General features: G+C 47.3%; 2 protein-coding genes across 13 annotated transcripts in view; one reads left to right on the top strand and one right to left on the bottom strand.

The window, feature by feature from the left end:
- The first annotated feature begins 51 nt into the window (after positions 1-51).
- Positions 52-11850, top strand: ADPGK (ADP dependent glucokinase). Of its 4 annotated transcripts, none has more exons than NM_001293210.2 (7): positions 52-292; positions 3800-4025; positions 6285-6347; positions 6982-7102; positions 7611-7807; positions 8476-8574; positions 9420-11850. In NM_001293210.2, exons 1-7 carry the CDS (start codon positions 78-80, stop codon positions 9966-9968), a joined length of 1470 nt encoding a protein of 489 aa, NP_001280139.1. In that variant the 5' UTR covers positions 52-77; the 3' UTR covers positions 9969-11850. The 4 variants fall into 4 exon arrangements, with proteins under 4 accessions (NP_001280139.1, XP_004943715.1, XP_040562188.1 ...); XM_004943658.5 differs by having other exon boundaries at positions 9417-11850; XM_040706254.2 differs by having other exon boundaries at positions 191-3233.
- Positions 11851-14072: 2222 nt separating this feature from the next.
- The window catches only part of BBS4 (Bardet-Biedl syndrome 4), a 34520-nt gene continuing 30132 nt past the window's right edge, over positions 14073-18460 (bottom strand). For 7 of the 9 annotated variants that reach the window (NM_001277458.3, XM_040706258.2, XM_046898968.1 and 4 more), the window contains 3 exons: positions 17840-17981; positions 17269-17479; positions 14073-16353 (listed from right to left, as the gene is read on the bottom strand). In NM_001277458.3, the coding sequence (NP_001264387.2) occupies positions 16214-16353; positions 17269-17479; positions 17840-17981 (493 nt within the window). In that variant the 3' untranslated portion in view covers positions 14073-16213. The remainder of the gene's footprint in view (positions 16354-17268; positions 17480-17839; positions 17982-18460) is intronic. The other 2 variants (XM_040706256.2, XM_040706257.2) reach the window with 1 other exon arrangement.

Here is an 18460-nt window from a genome sequence, read left to right as displayed (position 1 = left end):
GGCGGCGTAAGGAAGGCCCCCGCGTCCTTCCCTCCCGCCTTCCTCCCCCTCAGACGTGGCGGGGGAAGGGCCGCGCGATGTGGCAGCGATCTGTGTGCGTGGGCCTGCTGGCCCTGGCACTGGGCTACCTTTGCCTGCTGGGCCCCCAGCTGCCCCCTTCCGTCCTACAGCACCTCTCCGCCTCTCTGCTGGGCGGGCTGAGCCGCGCCGGCTCCCTGGAGAGCCGCATGGTAGCGGCTTGGCAGGCGGCCATCGTCCGCCCGGCGCGGGGCTGGGGGCGCGTCGCCGTCGGGTAGGTCACCGGGAGTGCGTGTGTGCGCGGGCCTCGAGCGGCAGGCGGAGCATCGCTGAGCGGAGCAACGCTGAGCGGAGTGGGGCGGACGCGGCCGCTGCCCGCTGCGGTGCGCTGCGCTGAGCTGAGCTGAGCGGGCCGCTGGGCGGTGCGGGCTGCGCGCTGTGACTCGGGGCGGCTCGCCCCGGTTCGCTGTCTGCAAAATGGTGTGTACAGGGAGGGTGACTGGGAGAGAGCAGATCGTTCCCCAGAGAACAGGAGCGGCGGAGGGCTGGGGGCAGTGACGAGGTGTGAGGTGGTTGGTTGGACGGAGCGAGGCCTTCTCACGAAGGTAGAGATGGGAAGAAGAAGACCAGTGGTACCCTGGAGTGCAATAAGAACGTGGCCAGCAGGTCGAGGGAGGTGATCTTCCTTTTGTTCTACCCTGGTGAGGCCAGATCTGGAGTGCTGGGTCCAGTTCTAGGCTCCCCAGTTCCAAAAACAGAGATTTTCTAGAAAGAGTGTAGTAGGGGATGCCTGGGGGCCTGGAACATCTCCTGTGTGAGGAAAGGCTGAGAGACGTGGGGCTGTTCAGCCTGGGGAAGAGAAGGCTGAAGGGGATCTGGTTAGTGCTTATATCTAAAGGCAGAAGTCAGGTGGGGCCAGGCTCTTTTTGGCAGTGTGCAACAATAGGACAAGGGGCAGCGGGCACAAACTTAAAACACAGGAAGTTCCATACTAACACAAGGAAGAACTTATTTACTGTCACAGTGACAGAGCACTGGAACAGCCTGCCCAGAGAGGTGGTGGAGTCTTGTTCTTTGGAGATGCTTAAGACTTGCCTGGATGCCTACCTGTGCAAGCTGCTGAAGGGAAGCTGCTTTAGCAGGGGGTTGGTCTCAATGATCTCTAGAGGTGCCTTCCAGCCCTTATAATTCTGTGAATGGAATCAAAGGGAAGAAATGAGAGAGGGAAGAGGATAGGAAAGAACAGTGGACATTAAAACACCTGTGTGTGCGTGGTGAAGTCCAGCACTCTTTTTAACCTGCAAAGAAAGAGGGTTGGGGAAAGTTCAGGAATGTCACATCGATCTGAAAAGCTGGGTTTAAATCTGACCATTAACCTTGGTAATATATATTGCACTTGACTAATTTTCTTTTAAGTAGAAGGACGTGACAGAATAACTTGTCTTTGACCATGAGGTTCAGCCTTCAAGTGTTGGAAAAAGTTATACAGCATAATTGATGCAGAGCTGATACAGTGTTAAGAGTCTGTCATGCTCTTGTGTTATGGTTGATACAGACTTTCTTCCCTGAATATGTTGCAGATAGTTTTTTCAATATCTCATGCCTTCTTCTCTTTCACCATACCTTCACTGGAAGAGACAATTACCTTCAGTTTGTTCCTTGCTTCTTTGCCTTAAAGGGACTGATTGTGTATGTGTATATATATATATTTATATATATATATTTATATATATATAAAACAGATGCCCACACCAGACACCCAGGGCCTCAAAGTTCACCAGCAGAAGCAGTTCATTAGTAGCACATTCCTGCTGTTAGGGGAGTTTATTGAAAGCAAGAAGTGTGTTAGCAGAGGAGGGAGAGGGAAGACAGCTGGAAGATGATTAGAAGCGTCTCACTTGAAAGAACTGTTACTTGGTTTATGTCCCCTTGCGTCTTTAATGATCATTAAAACATGAGATTGCTGACCTTTTGCTGCAGTGAGACTGTGGCTAAAACGCCATTGATGCTTATTGCTTCTTTGCTTTTCTCTGCTCGGCGAGGGGATTTTTCTCTCTTTAGCGTACCAGGCAATGCACAGCGCAGAGGATTTCTGTTCTAGTATGAAGTGTGTTACATGCTGCACTGAAAACCCTTGAGGTTTTTCATGTCCTTTATTCTGTACGATGCAGCCTTGCTGTGCTGGGACCAAGTCATGCATCAAAGGTCACCGACAAGGAGGAATGGCCATGTGTTTTGAGCGGGTATGCAAGGAGGCATTGGTATTCAGAGTGTTGTGGACGGATGCTGAGTAGGTTGGAGATCTCGGGAAAGCTTTGAAGATTGTTTGGATCCCTGTTGCATGATCCCTGAAAGCATGGGACAGAGGAACAGAACCACAGAATTGTAGGGGAAAGCACACTTAAGAACAGTTCCAGAACCACAGAATCATTTGAGGTAGAAGGGACCCTTAATGGCCATCAGTCCAACGCCCCCTCACACACAGCACATCAGGTGCTCAGAGCCTCCCAGCCCGACCTTGGTGTCTGCAGGGACGAGGCACCACCGCCCTTCTGGGCAACCTGTGCCAGCGCCTCACTGCTTTTAGTGTAAAAAACTTTTTCCTTACATTCAAAGTAAGTCTCCCCTCCTGTAGTGTGAAACTATTTCCCCTTGTGTTATCACAGCAGACCCTGCTAAAGAGTCTGTCCCCTTCTTTCTTACAGCCCATTTAGATGCTGAAAGGCCACTTTCATGTCTCCCCAGAGCCTTCTCCTCTACAGGCTGCACAGCCCCAGAAAATGCTATAGTAACTGCTCATGTGAGCTTAGTAAATATCTTGCTTATATCAGTATCTCTCTGAAACCCAGGAACAGAAACAAGTGCTCATAATTTTGCCCTGAAATACACAAGTAATGCATGCTAGATGTTTCCTGGAGGCCTGGTTCCAGCCCAGAAACTTTCCTGTTCTCTTTGAATTTGACTCGCTGTGCTTAAATCGCTGTAATTTGTAATTTGTGGGGACTGGAAGGCTTGTGCCGCAGGTGTCATTTCATCTATGTCTTCTAAGTCAGCTCTTATAACTTCCCAGATGATGCTGAATTCTTCTTTTCTTCCGTTTGAGAGGAGGAGGCAAGCTATCTGTGGAAATTCAGGGTGGTTCTTGGAAGTTGGAAGTCTTTAAGTGTTTCAACTGAAGTGTCTCTCTTGACTTCTTGTAAACAGAACTGGCCCAGGTATGGGCTGTTCATATATGTGGCTTTGCTTTTTGTTAGCAGTAGTTGAAATTCAGGAGGTTCATGGGTAGATATAAATACTTTCAGCTTTGTTTTTTAACAGTTCTGAATTACCTGCAGGTCTTAAACCAGAACTAGGACAATAAAAATATCTTTGTTCTAGGAATTAAAAGTTAAAAATTCTATTATTATTGTGCCTGATCTTTTTTGAGCAAGCCTCGGACAGCAAATGAAGTGTAAAACAGATTAGAACATACACAGCCAGCACTGAACATAAGCAGCTTATGCTTTCTTGTTTTAATTCATTGGAATGTTAGAGACCTGTTTCATTGGCCCTGTGCTCGAGCACTGTTAAAACACATCAAGAGGAGAGTACCAAAGTACAGAACTGCAGGAAACTCATATATCTGTGTTCTTGCTTTCCTCATTTGGTCGGTTGTTTTTCCTGAGGGCTTCCCAGAACTCACAGCAGACCTCGCTGGCTGGGAAGTGATGTCATTGTATTGTCTTACAAGTTCCCCTGCGCACAGTGGTTTCCATGTATGCATTTTCCTTCTCTGTTTTAGAGTCAATGCCTGCGTTGACGTGGTTCTTTCTGGTGTGAAGTTGTTGGAGGCACTTGGTCTTAAACCTGGGTCGGGAAAAAATCACGATGTCCTGAACTCCAGACAGGACCTGAGAGAAGCATTCACTCACTTCATGGAGAAAGGAGCGGCTGCCGAACGCTTCTTCAGCGATGCAGAGTCCTTCCATCACATCGCACAGACTGCCTCAGAGCACCCTGGTGCACAGGTATGTATTGCCTGTGAAGGTAAGGTTTGAGAAGCTTGTTTCTTATGTTCTGCATCACTGATGATTTCTATTCTCCCTAGGGAGAGCACAAGTCATTTAGGGAAAAAACTATGCTATAGCTGAGAACAGAACTCTGCACTAAGTATCATAGAACATAGAATGGCCTGGGTTGAAAAGGACCACAATGACCATCTCATTTCAACCCTCCTGCTATGTGCAGGGTCACCAACCAGCAGACCAGGCTGCCCAGAGCCACATCCAGCCTGGCCTTGAATGCCTCCAGGGATGGAGCATCCACAGCCTCCTTGGGCAACCTGTTCCAGTGCGTCACCACCCTCTGGGGGAAAAACTTCCTCCTAATATCCAACCTAAACCTCCCCTGTCTCAGTTTAAAACCATTCCCCCTTGTCCTATCACTGTCCACCCTCGTAAACAACCGTCCCCCCTCCTGTTTATACGTTCCCTTCAAGTACTGGAAGGCCACGATGAGGTCTCCCTGGAGCCTTCTCTTCTCCAAGCTGAACAAGCCCAGTTCCCTCAACCTTTCCTCACAGGAGAGGTGCTCCAGCCCTCTGATCATCTCAGTGGCTCTCCTCTGGACCCACTCCAAAAGCTCCACGTCCTTCCTGTGCTGGGGACCCCAGGCCTGGACACAGTACTGCAGATGGAGCCTCACAAGAGCCAAGTAAAGGGGGACAATCACCTCCCTCTCCCTTCTGGCCACCCCTTTAATGCAGCCCAGAACACAGTTGGCCTTCCGGGCTGCAAGCGCACACTGCTGGCTCATGTCCAGCTTCTCATCTACCAGGACCCCCAAGTCCTTCTCCGCAGCGCTGCTCTCAAGGAGATCTTCCCCCAGTCTGTATAAGTACTTGGGATTGCCCCAACCCAACGCAGCACCCTGCACTTGGCCTTACTGAACCTCATTAGGTTTTCATGGGCCCACTTCTCCAGCCTGTCCAGGTCCCTCTGGATGGCTTCCCTTCCTTCCAACATATCGACTGCACCACTCAGCTTGGTGTCATCCGCAAACTTGCCAAGGGTGCACTCGATGCCACTATCTGTGTCATTGATAAAGATGTTGAAGAGCACCGGTCCCAAGACCAACCCCTGAGGGACACCACTTGTGACCAGCCTCCACCCTTTGGTGGAGACCCATTGATCACAACCCTTTGGCTGTGTCCAGGCAGCCAATTCCTAATCCACTGAATAGTCTATCCTTCAAATCCACACCTCTCCAATTTAGAGAGCAGGATGTGGTGAGGGACCGTGTCAAAGGCCTTGCAGAAGTCCAGGTAGATGACATCCACCGCCCTTCCCCCATCCACCGAAGCCGTAACTCCATCATAGAAGGCCACCAGATTGGTCAGGCACGATCTGCCCTTGGTGAAGCCATGCTGGCTGTCTCAAATCACCTCTTATTCTCTTATGTGCCTTAACATAGCTTCTAGGAGGACTCTGAATAGCCCATGCTTTGCTTGCGTTTTTCAAACCGAAATGTTCATCCAAGATGGCTCTGTATGAATAGTACTGGAGATAATTTTACGTTTCACAGGAGCCAGATGGGGTTGATGATATCAAAGAGGTTCTAATGTCTTGTAATGAGGCAGAAAGCAGGAAAATACATGGAAGTGTTAGGGGCACTCCGATTAGCTTCAGCACTTCGATGCAGGGTTTAAATTCTCTCTAGAAGTAGGGGTGATGAAAAGAAAAAAGTAATTTTCCTGAAGCCTCCCTTTCCAGAAGCAAAGTTCTTTTGCTGTGATTATACTGGGTCTTCTGAATCTACTTGTTACCTGTTTGACAGTTAGCTCATTGCCCCAAACTGCTTAATGTAGAAGAAGCTGCCACAGTTCTGCTCACATCGTGTGGGCACACATAGCAGTTCTAACCCTGACTGCAAACTGGATGAAATATTGTTGTAATTTTAAAATGATTGCTAGTTTGCTTTACTGATTAAAAACAAAACACTGAAAACTCGCACAGATATAGAAGGGAATGTTTGTTACATATTAATTGATTCCTTAGAGGGTTGTGCTTTACCTGAGGACAGGTACTTAGATTTAAAAAAACCAGAGAACATTTAAGTTGTTGACATCTGACAGTGAACTGTAGAATCATTTTGCCATCAGCCACAGTGAGCTTTGCTAAATTTTCTAATGCTGGGATGTTTTCTGAAATGCTAAAATCTTGAGTGACTAAGCATGTGTAAAGCTATCAAAGCAGGGCAATGCCCATACCTGCCCTTATGTTTTACAGCTTTACGTTGGAGGCAATGCTGCTCTCATTGGTCAGAAGCTTGCAGCAAATCCAGATCTGAAGGTAAGTGTTCCAAGAATTTTTCGTTATTTGTTCATCTTTAATGAGGCTGAAAGTACGTACCTGTAGATTTGGGAGATCTTGCACCTGTTTCTTAGGGGACAGCGGAACACGTCATTGGCCTTATAGACTGAAAAGCACAGCTGGTTTGTTTAATATTTTAAATCTGTTGTCTAGGAAATGGTTTCTAGTTTATTGCTCCCTTTGAGTTGTTGGCTTTCGTCTTCATCTTCCCTCTAATAAAACAAATATGAATTCCTGTGTCATCCTAATCCTCTCAATTTTTGCTCGATTGTTCTAGTAGAAGTGGGTTTCTCTTTTCAGGTGGTCATGTGGAGACCACATTGTTTGAATGAGATTGGTGTAAGATCTTCACGGTGAGGCTGGAAGAGTGAACAGAGCTTGGTTCTAAAGCTGTGATGGCTTAAGTCAAGATTTCTGTAAAGTGAACAACCAAACACAGAAGGGAATACATTTTCCTGTATGAGAGCTGTCTCACTCATCAGCAACTGCTGGGAAGAGATCAACACATTTGGGACTGGTGCATACATGGAGTGGCTTTATACAGAATAAAACGGCTGCTTCTACAGACTGAAATACTGGCAGGGGATCCTTGATTGGTTTTCTTGTTTTCTAGATCCTCCTTTGTGGCCCAGTTGGTCCCAAGCTCCATGAACTACTAGATGACAGTGTAGTCGTGCCACCTGAATCCATGCAGGAAAGAGATGAGTTCCATCTTATCCTGGAGTATCAAGCAGGTACCTTGCCAAAGGCTGAATGTTAGGTGGGAACCCTGGACATCACAAAGATATTCCTGGTTTTAAAGTTTGTTGATTTGTTGTTGTGGGTTTTTTTGAATCAATTAATTCCAAAAGGACCGTCTAAGTTATCAGTGCTGGCAGCTGTCAGTGGGCTAATCTGGTAATTCCTTCCGCTGCAGGGAGCTGTGGTAGGTGAACAGACATCTTACGCTCCTTTGAAACTTTATTTCTTTGTAATGCAGTTACTGTAAATACTGTCTCATGCTGCTGTGCTCCCATCCCTTTGGTTCTGTATTCTCCTGTGCTATACCTACAGAAATGAAGTATACTTTGCACTTTGTTGAATTATATATCCTAAGCAGACATGGAGGTGTAATTGTGCTGGCAGTAGCTGTTAGTTGGGAAATCATGCTTCCAGATTCCAGTAGGATATCCCCCAAAATAATCTCTAGATACATAGTCTGATTTGCTTCCTTTCTGAATGTTCCTCATTGCTGCACCCTAGGTGAAGAGTGGGGGCAAGTGAAGGCACCCAACGCCAACCGTTTTATCTTCTCCCATGACTTATCAAATGGTGCCCTAAATATGCTGGAAGTGTTCGTGTCCAGCTTGGAGGAGTTTCAGCCTGATCTTGTGGTGCTTTCAGGACTTCACATGATGGAAGGCCAGAGCAAGGAGATGCGACACAGACGACTTATGGAGGTAAGACACTTAAACACCAGCATCTCCTTTACTTCCATTCCAACAAATGCACCCCAGCAAACTTTTAGTTTCCCAGGCGTGAAGTTGTAAGTAGGCCACATCTTCAAGTCTCTGCATGCTAAAAGAAGAATGCAAACAGTAAGAATGGCAGCAGTCTGATCTTGTTGGGTTCTGTGGGTTGTCTACAGCAAAAAAGTTCTCTGTTAGTGCTCTGACTGGCTGGCTGGGCAGACTGACATCGTTCTTGGAGCCTACGTAGTGGCTAATTGCACTTTTTCTGTTCCACATACTAAGATGATCAAAGTTATAATCAAGACTTCTTTAAGTGTTTTCTCTTAGACAACCCAAATGGCAGCATCCACTTTTGACCCCACAGGAGCTATGTCAAGTTTTTTTCATTTAGAAATCTTTGCCTGTCTTACACCTGAGTGCCCTTCTCCATACAATAAGCTAGTCTTTTTTCTCTTCTAACATCAACTGTTTTGTGGCTGTTTCCGACTTCTGATGTTTCTGAATTAGTCTGTTAGAAAAGTGCTGAGCTGGGGGTAGATTAGGGTTAGAATCAGTTTTCCTGCTCTGGAACTGCTCTGGAATACAGGTTGTTCAAAGTTGTTCTTATTCCCTTTAGCAGGAATACGTTTTAGATGTTTTTTCCTTTGCCTCTGCAGGCAGTAGCCTCCATCTCTGACATTCCTACTGACATTCCTATACACCTGGAGCTGGCCAGTATGACTGATCAGGACTTTATGAGCAACATTGTGCATCAGGTAACAAAAATGAGAGGACATGCTCTTTTTACCAGTTTCCTTTTCTTTAGTATCACAGTGTACTGTGACTGATAGATAGTACATAGACTGATAGATAGTAGATAGATGTGACTGATAGACTGGTAGATAAATAGAGAAAACTTGAAATTAGGCCTGTCCCTTTGATGAAAAATTAAGAATGTGGGTTTAATGCCAGCTGACGCATTCTGAACAATTTGATTTTTCTCTGCTGATGTTAACAGCTCAATGCAGTGACTTGGGGCTTAGTGGAGGACAGATCTGTTTTCTTCAGCTCACAGAGTATGGTCTCCTTGGAAGTTTCACTGGTTGATTATCAGGTCATCTTCACCATGGAGTAGAGTTTTTTGCAGATCTGAGCTTATTCAGCAACTATTCAAGCTTTCCACGTAGACATAGCATGGGCTCTATTCTCTGCTGTGAAGATGTTTGGCAGCCATAGGGATAGATGACGAAGGAGAACACTCACAACTCCACAGGTACAAGTACCTTCAGTTGGTTTAGATTTAGCAGGACTGCAGATTTCTAGGGAAGAATAAGGATTTAAATTTGAGCTTTTTAATTTCAAAAAAATTCAATTTCCTGCAGTCCTTCCTTCTTGCAAGTCCTGATGGTCCGCTGTCAAAGCTGACGTGGTTCTAATCCCAGTCTTAGGAATGTTTCATGTGGATTTGATACTTGATTACTCCTTGAAGTGTGTCTAGAAAATTAATTGCACAAAATGTACAATAGTCAGCAGACTGTAATGCACTTCTGTAGAATGGAGGAGAACGCAGTCTGATCTCTCCCTGAGAGAAAAATTCCTGTTCCCGTGTTCCTGTTAGCAGGTCTTTCCCCTGGTGAACTCCATTGGTCTGAACGAGCAGGAGCTGCTCTTCCTCACACAGTCAGCCTCTGGTCCCCACGCCTCCCTGGCTTCCTGGAATGGTGTCCCTGATGTGGGTGCCGTCAGCGACATCCTCTTCTGGATCCTGAAGGAGCACGGGAAGATTGCGGACCGGGCCTCGGATCTCACACGGATCCACTTTCACACGCTGGCCTACCACATCCTTGCCACAGTGGATGGGCACTGGGGCAACCAGGTGGCTGCCGTGGCTGCCGGAGCCAGAGCGGCAGGGGTGCAGGCCTGTGCGACTGAAACCATCGATACCAGCAAAGTCTTTCTTAAGGCTCCTCTGGAGTTTGTGACCTCCCAGATAGACGCACCTTCCAAAATATCCTTAAATCCAGATGAGCCAGTGGTGCATTGGCACAGAGAAGGCATCTCCTTCCATTTCACGCCTGTTTTGGTGTGCAAAGATCCTGTGCGGACTGTGGGACTTGGGGATGCTATTTCAGCTGAAGGACTGCTATATTCAGAAATATATCTTCAGTAGAGGACTGAAGTCCCCTTTGTCTCCAGTACTGTACGGTGTCTGAGGAACTGTGCTGTTAGCATTAGGATTTCAGCCAGTGCTGATATAGGAACAGAATCAGGGTGCAGTATGTCTTCTGGATATAACAGAAGAGCCAAAGAATAATTCCAGGTGTAAACCGTCAGATACATTCCAGTCATTTTGCAGTGACTAGAACGCTTTATGAAGTGCAGAGGTTTTCGTATTTAATGTGAAAATTGGCTTTTCTTTGTCTTAAGCATGTGGGGAGGGACAAAAATAATCAAAATCCACATTTGGAGCAGGTCTGCTCTTTGTAACTGCACATGGCCCTTGTCTGCTAGTGCTGGAAAGTGTGGCAGCCCTGAGAGCTTCCTCCCCATGGATCCCAGGGAGAGCACAGCGCTGCTCAGCCCTGTCTTGCTTATGATAAAGTAAAAATAGAAAGCTTCTGCATTATCTCCTCACAGCACATGGCTAGGTGGCAGGAGCAAACCTTCCGCTCGTTCAGTGGGCTGATGAAATCTGTTCCTGACAAAATTACCTCTCAACCTCAGTGCCCCTGCAGCGGAGGGAGCCAGAGCCCGAAAATGTGATGCACACTGTACCCACTCCTTAAATGCACAGGGAAAGGTGGGCTCAAGGCAGTTTAAATCATGTTGGGTATCTGTTGTTTCTGTGACTGACAGGATTCAGCTAGTTGCCTGCAGTTAGTCTTGGGGCAACTGAAAGTGAAGATATTCAGGGTTTATATTTGGGGAGACAGCTTTATATTTTTGTCGGGTAAACAGCAAAATGTTAACTGTGTCTGCTACATGCTACATACCAAGAGCCACAGCCATGGGGGCTTGCTGCTTGCTCCCTTTGCTAACAGCTGCTTACATGGGGTGTTGTACAGCGTACAGCAACCTGCTGAGTGCTGGAGACTGATTTTTTGTTTGGGAACTGTTGTGCAGTTTTCTTCAGTTTCGCTGCCTTCTATTCAGACGGATTCATTAGGGAAGGGCCCTCAGAAGCTCTAAGTGTTTAGCAGGGAAGGCTGATGGGAGGAGCTTTTTTTCTTCTCTTTGACAAGGTCACCGGGCTGTCTTTGCTCTGGACAGCCTTTGGAATTAAAAAAAAAAAAGAGCTGTGTCTTATCAGTCGAATTGCATAGTATCATGGCCTTGCTAGTTTAGAAATCTTGTTTAATATGTGTATTGTTTAATACATTATTTATATATTTTTTTACCTTTTGCTAATAGCCCACCATTCTTTGCACAGCGTCAGTATTCTTTTTATCTCTTTTCCAGCATAGCTTTGCCTCTTTCCACTTCCAGGACCTATTTCCATAGCTATCGTACAGATATTTTCCGTGTGACTGAATTAAATGCAGCCAGCGTGTCTGTGCAAGCTTGTGCTGTACCAGGATTGTAGGAGGTCACTGTTTGCATCCAAGCAGCGGAGAGGAGAGTCAGGATCACTTAGGCTGGAATGATCAGTTTCAGCAAGGCTGCTGTATGGTGTTCAGTAATGTTCTCCTGGTGGAAAACAGCATTATGAATGCTCTGTAAGGACAAAAATTGACATCTGTTCGAACCTGTATGGATGTCACGCAAAATGTTATCTGTCAATATGTATTTAACTGCTCCTCTCTCTCTGAGCAAAGTCTTCTGTGTTGTACCAGAGGAGAAACGGTCAGTGCTGTGTTTTCCCATTGCATATCCCATCCTGGCCTTTTGTTGACTCTTCAGTATCTATCTCAGTGCAGGATCTTCTTAAGACTGGAAGCCTTTCTCTTCAGTGTCTTTTTTAAAATCATTATTTATAAACTGTAGCGCGGGACTTGGAGTTCTGGTTTAGTCTTCCTACAGGGAAAAAAAAACAAATAAAAAATGTCTCCTGACAACTGTCTGAGAGCTCTGAGGCCATTAGTGGGGGCATTTCATAACCTTTGATCGTGGCTGGCCGGGACCACCAGCAGCTTCCCTGGCATCAGACCAGGCAGCGTGGATTCTCGAGCTGGAAATGAAAGCAAACCAAATACACACAGCTGTCACAAGCGACGGTCCTGCTGCTCTGCTTCCCATCTCTCTTCCAAAAACATTTGCTGATGGGAGGCTTGTTGGGCTGTAGTTGCCTATTTTGGCTATTTAAAATCAGGTAACTGTCCCAAGGGTAACTTTTGCTTGTACTCAACACAAATGTTGAAGGCTTAAATTCAATCTGCTTTCATGCACCGTGCTGACCAACAGAAATGGAAATGGGTAGCGGGTTTTTAGTCAGCACAGGATGAAACTGACTCCCCTGAAGTACCTTTAAATGGGAGGGCTGGAACTTGTCCCTGGGCTGGTGTTTTTGTCCATCCCCACTGCATTACTGTTGCTTTTAGTTCTTGGGTGGTTTGTTTTGTTTTTGCTGTGAAACATAGCTGGTGCACATCCGACAGGGCTTTTGTGGCCTGTTTGTCTTATGAGTACTTAATGGTTTTTAATGGACTGGAGAATGAGTGGTATGAAGCAGTGAAAGTTTTGATAAAAGCACAGAGTTAAGTTCTAAACTCATGATCAGACCACAGTAGTAGCTTATTCTGGGGAAAAATAAATACACCTGTAGACTTGCTGGTTGAAACAGCTAGAGCAGAGCCCATAAGTGAGTCTGTCTCACATCCCACAGTCAGGCAGGGAGGAGGATTTAAGAGAGCAAAATGGGAGTACTGAAGCCTGTCCTTGTGCTGTTTTAAAGATTTGAGTGGGAAGGGGCAAGCACACCTCTTTGCAGCATGTTCTGCCTCACATGCTCCCAGACCTCACTCCTGTCTGCCTTTCCCTCTAGCAGCAGAGTCTGACAAAACTCTTTAGCCAGACTTTACCGTAGACACAAAAACAGTCTCCCCCTTCTCTGTTCAGAGATGTCAGATGAAGTTTTCTTCCGCCATCAATGGATGCAGGTTGGAAACAGCACACCTGGGCATTACCTTCTGCTCCAGAAACCTGAGAGAGGCATTGATCCCAAACAGTCACTGCCCCTTCGGAAGGTGAACCTCCTACCAGCTGTCCCTGAGCTCGTAGCAGCCAAAGGAAACAAATCCTGGCAGCTAAGGGTGAACAACCGCATTAAAATGCAAGTGGGGGAAACAAATATTCTGAAAACCTCACTCGTGATCCTCTCAGGAGAGCTGCTCAGTGCAGCCTGGTTAAAACTGGATTCAAAGCTCACCTGTTCCAAGAACCGCTGCAGAAAACCGATTTTTGTGCAGTTGGGTTTCAGAGGGTGATGCGAGTTCCTCGTGGTGGAACTGTTTTCATAGAAACCAGTCGTGGCAGATGAATTCCTTGTTGTATTATGCGTCCTTTTGTAGTGTATTTGTGTGGAACTTACTACTTAGTAAAGCTCACCGTTCTTCATTCAGTGTTGAGGTTTGTTTGCCTCTACAGAAAAGTCCTTGCCCCTCCCACCAGGGAAATCTCCACGCTCATGGCTTATGCAGGACGGTCCACCTTGCTCCACCTTGTCTGCCTGTGACCACAAGTGGGCAAACGGGCAGTGGCCGGGGGTGCTGCATCAGCCCGTGTCCCACTGTCTCGGGGACCTCCACACGAGCATGGTGGGGGGGACAGGAACCATTCCTGGCTGAAGCAAGGTCTGGCTGCCCAGGCTTCTAGAGCTGCAGTGTCTTCTGGTTTCTTCCCTGAGAGGAAGTCAATTCACAGTCTGCCTGGTGTAAGCAGTTCGATTTAAACCTTATTGACTAATGAACATTTTTTTTCTGAAAAGAGAAACAAAATATCCTAAAGCAGGTGGCTTCTGCTTCCTCAGAAATTAAGCTTATTATTCTTTTCCATCTTATGTTTTCAATTAGGGGGGAAAAATAAAACCAACACCAAAGTAAGAATTACGGCCGATGCCAGAAGCAGCTTTCTTAACATAAGTGGTGCTTTCCAAATTCCCTGTGCAATTTGGTACAGGCCTGCTGAAAAACCCTTTGCCTAATTTCAGTTGAAGGAACAGTCCAACCTCATTCCCATCACTAGATAGCACAGAAAGCCTCTATAAATACGCCGTGAATTTTCTGCATGCAAATATTGCCATCACAGCCCCCAGGAGGAGGAGAGGGGACAGGACAAGGAACTGCAGTGATATTTATTATCCAACATAATTACATATTTAAAAACACTTCCTCAGACATGAAGCTCCCTTCAAATCCAGAAAGTAACAAGGTGCTACTGTTCTTTTTCACAGAAGAATTAATAATCTGCATAAAGCTCTGTAACTTTGAGGGAATATTTCGAACACCTTTACAGTGCCTCCCTAAGCAGCGCACCCCATGGAGTAACACACAGCACTTGCCCTGTAAGAGCCCCTAGCAGCCAAGAAGAGAACAGCTGGCACAGGTGGGACTGGGTGAGCAAAGAGCCTCACATGCCTTGGGCAGGCTGTACTCTGAAAGCAGTGGTCCTGTGGGACATCCCACCTGTGGGACGAGGCTGCTCCCCCAGAACAGCTCCTTAATGCCACAGTCCCAAAGTTAACTTACCCTGCTTACAACAAGTAGCTGGAGGGAAAAGCTCCCTGTATCAGCAATGCTGTGACCACTCCGTTCCACCCACTGCTCCTTGCACTGGAGCTTCCCAAACCTGCCACACATTATGGTAAGCCCAAACAATGACAAGCAATGGCTACAGAAAAATACATCTTGAGCAAAAGTTTTAGGGGCTAGAGAGCGTTCCCAGCCCACCCCTGCTCTATGCTCTCGGCCTCCCCTGTGCAGGTATTCCCTTACGCTACAGTAATCTGCAGTGTAAAAACTTTAATGCAAATAAAATGGCTGCACTGTACCTGAATTACACTGCTGCTTGTCTGGTTTGTTTCAGTTGGTGGCTGCTGCACAAAACCTCTGATTCTTTTTGCTCCTAGCACAAGGAAAGCATTACGGGAGTGCTGCTGCAGGGATGGATTGACAGAAAGCCAACCAGCAGAGGACAGATGAAACAAAAAGAAGCCACGTTTGAAGTAAGCAGGCAGTTCTGGCAGTCAAAACAGACAAAGCAAAGGGATTCTACTTCTAGTGGCCCCTGGGGAGCAGGACAGCACTTCAGGTCCCTGCTGCACCCTAAAAACACATTAACATTGCTCTGGGTAAAAGCAGCTAGCCAGAAAGCATCACTGGAGGACATTAACATATCCAGGGCTGTGGTCACACTGCTTTTACAGGTTGCTGCAGAGAGTTTCCATTACAAACCTCACTCCTCTGGACGTGTTAATTATGAAACCATTCAAAAACAGGAGCTGTATTTTAGAAGTTCCTCAGCCTAATTAGCATATGAGCTGAGCCTTCCTGAAGCTACAGCTTCTTTGGGCAGCAAGTGCTGCACTTTCTGTTTGGAAAAGTGAAATCCCAAGTCCCACAGCAGCACAGTTATCTGTATGCAGAGGGGAAGAAGAGTGAAAACTACGCTTACTTAACCCAGTTACTGGTTCCTTACGTAAAGCATGACAGGCCCAGCTTACTTCCCCAGCACAGTTGTTCTGAGGGCCTGCATCAAGCTCTGGATAAATCTCAGATGCAAAAAAACTGACAGGAGCAGAGAAAGGAAGACTAAGATTTTTCTCTTTGAGGATAAAAACATTTCCCAAACATCTCAGTAGCACAGTGGCATTAAGATTCCTTGCTCTGCTCACCATGGGGCCGCTTTGCCTTCTTGCAGCTTGCAGAACTGAATCTCCTGAAACTCTCTCACAAGGAGGGCGTAACTGTTCTTCAGACCATGGCTGCTGCTTTACTAAAACAAATTCAGCACTGAAGCTGACCATGACAAGCCTTCTCAGAAAAGATCTTTATTTTCCCTGCAAACCATCCCTTCCCCCATGTTGGGCAATACTAATCCGAAAGGAAGAACTCTAATCACAGGAGCACAGGGCTTTGCTGAGCCTCATTCACCTTGTTTCTCAGCAAGGAATTTGGAATTTAGGACTGGCTGACTTCTGTGCTGCTGCACACTCCCTGCGGAGCCTCCATCCTCCCGACTCCCGAGGAAGTACGGTGTGGCTGCACTCACAGTAGCTACGTAGCGTCCTCTTCTGACTGCCGCAGCGACTCCTGGGACAAGGCAGAGACCTCGTGCTAAAATCACTGACAGAAATGCCACATCTACACTAACTGACAGCAGGGTGAAGCCACTCCAGGTCAGAGGAGGACAGGTCCCCTGTCCCACAGGTCAGGCAGCATTGGAATTTCCCACGCCTGCCCCCACTGCCTCAAGTCCATCCTAGTCTGCTGCCTGACGGCTCTTGTGCTTCTCCTGCCGCTGCTCCTTGGCCTCTGCTGGTGCTGAGGTCTCCTCTGGGCCCGGCTCTGGTTCCAGGGGCAGCGAGGGAGGCTTTGCAGGGGTAGCTAATGCTCCAGCACCTGGAGAGAGAAGTTACAGGATGACTACATATGTTCTGCGCATTCTGTGGCACCTCCAAGCAGCACAGAGACACAAAGCGACCATAGCTCTTTTTTATTCTGATTTCTTCTGCCTAGCATGAAACTTATCAGCAGCACTCAACTCTTCTGCAAGTTACCCAGCCAGAGACATGACTGTACTTGGAGCTCTGCTGAAGAGAAGCTAAGGCAGTCTCTCGTTCAGCTGGGCTGCCATGAGAAGTCAGCAGAAACTCAGGAGTTAACTTGAACTTTGGAAGGGGAAAGAGTTCCACTGCATCTGGTTTGTACTCAGACTGTAACCAAAACCACGCTGCAGTTCTCAGCTCACACTTTTAGCAATCTCAGGGAGAGATTCCCAGTGGTTAACAGCTCCTTACAGAACAAAGTCAAAACAGGACACTGCCACGCTCAAGTTGTTTCTACACTTATATTTAAGCTGACAGCTAATCTTATGAGCCAGCTTTGCTGATGTGGACGATAAGGCCTTTCAGGTAACCCCTGAACTCCTGCATGTTTTTATTTTTCAGCTTCCATGAGAAATGGAGCAGGTCCTTAGGGGTGCCACAGAAATGGCCTGGATTACACAACCTTCCTCCTGTGCCAACCCACAGGAAACAAAACACAGAGTGACAGAACATCGCTGCAGTGAGCAGTGTCTCTCATGCATTGCTCCTGGGAAGCTGAGGGGTGAGAAGAGGTCAGGCTGCAAGTGATGGCTCAGAAGATGCTCCCACACAGCAAGCTGCAGCATGTACAGCTATCAGCCTAAGCCTTATAAGGCTGAAGGAACCTCTGTGTAAGCAAGTAAATACCTCCCTAAACATATGCCATACCCAAAGGGAGGGAGGTTTCTCCCTTCCATGGTTTCACTTCACAGAAATGCAAAAGAGGTACCTGGTGGAAGCTGCATGTTTTTCCCATAGCCAGCAGCTGAGGACATGGCTTGACCCAAGGCCTGGTTGGAGCCCAACTGCTGCTGCATGCTGGCAGACTTCCCTGACGGAGCAGCTCGCTGCTTGGATCTAGACTCTTTAGCAGGTTTCGTCCAGACTTGGCTCTCCCCAACCTGCAGGGCAGTTCCCATCTTCTGGGCAACCTCCACCATCTTCTCAAGAAACAAAAAGAGAAGACCTTCATAGACAGGGACACTTCAGACAACAATGAAGTCAACAGAGAAAAAGAGCCGTGCAGGGCTGGCAACTGCCTTCGTGCTCGAGGGAAACATCTCCGCTAATTCATTCCCTTAATTAAGAGGGAATCTTGTCTTGCTGCGTATTGATTGAAGAACTGGGCTTCAAAGAGCAGAAACGAAGCACACAGCTCACAGCAGGTGACTGCTCTACTTAGAGAATCTCATAAGCAGATTTTTTCCTAATAATTGGACTCAAAAGTCAAGCTTCCCCCTTGTTTGTTGCCAGCCTTAATGCGGCTATTTAGTTCCTGCTGACAACTCCTAAGCACGTACCTCAGGGTCAAAATCGAGAGTGCTGTTTTCCTTCAGTGCAGTGACCTTCTTCTCCATCTCCTGGTACTGGCAGAGGGCCCCCTTCTTGTCCCCGTGGTTATACAGCAGCACGGCGTAGTTCAGGTTGACAAGGGGATTGCACCTGCAGCACACACCAGGATGTATGCATTCACTGTGGGAGGGGAGGTGATCTCTGTGCTGACTACCTCGGGCCCCCGCAGCTCTGACAGTTGGTGGGAGAGCGCTCAGGGTGGGTCAGGTCAGCGGGAGCGCCTCACTGATGGTATTTTACAGGCTGACACACTACAGAATGCACTGTTTGCAATTCATTTTCCTTGCCTCTTCTCGCTCCCTCCCCAGTAAAACCAGATGTGCGCGTGCTGCCATCGGGGAACATTCAGAGAAGCAAAACGCACAAGTACTGTCTGACAAAGTAAAATGCAAGGCGGGTGCAGGCCCTGCCCCAGGAGCTCCTGCTCTCTCACGCAGGCTCAGCCCTGGAAAAGCAGAGGCCGCCTGTGGCCAGACCGAGGCGCGGACGTGTCTCTCTAAACACAGGAGAGTAGGGGATGCTTTGTGCGTTTTGCTCCATATGAGCGAGGGACTGGTGCCCTCTCGTGG

The sequence above is a fragment of the Gallus gallus genome, chromosome 10 (assembly GCF_016699485.2).
Source record: "Gallus gallus isolate bGalGal1 chromosome 10, bGalGal1.mat.broiler.GRCg7b, whole genome shotgun sequence".
NCBI lineage: Eukaryota > Metazoa > Chordata > Aves > Galliformes > Phasianidae > Gallus > Gallus gallus.
Note: the sequence above shows the minus strand (reverse complement) of the source record. Positions and strands in the feature narration are given on the sequence as shown.

Bases quoted from the DNA above. Each gene is read 5' to 3' on its own strand.
- ADPGK (XM_004943658.5), top strand. From the start codon at position 78: ATGTGGCAGCGATCTGTGTGCGTGGGCCTGCTGGCCCTGGCACTGGGC. The intron at 293-3,799 runs GTAGGTCACCGG...TCTCTGTTTTAG, and splicing joins TGGGGGCGCGTCGCCGTCGG to AGTCAATGCCTGCGTTGACG. The intron at 7,808-8,475 runs GTAAGACACTTA...TTGCCTCTGCAG, and splicing joins GACACAGACGACTTATGGAG to GCAGTAGCCTCCATCTCTGA.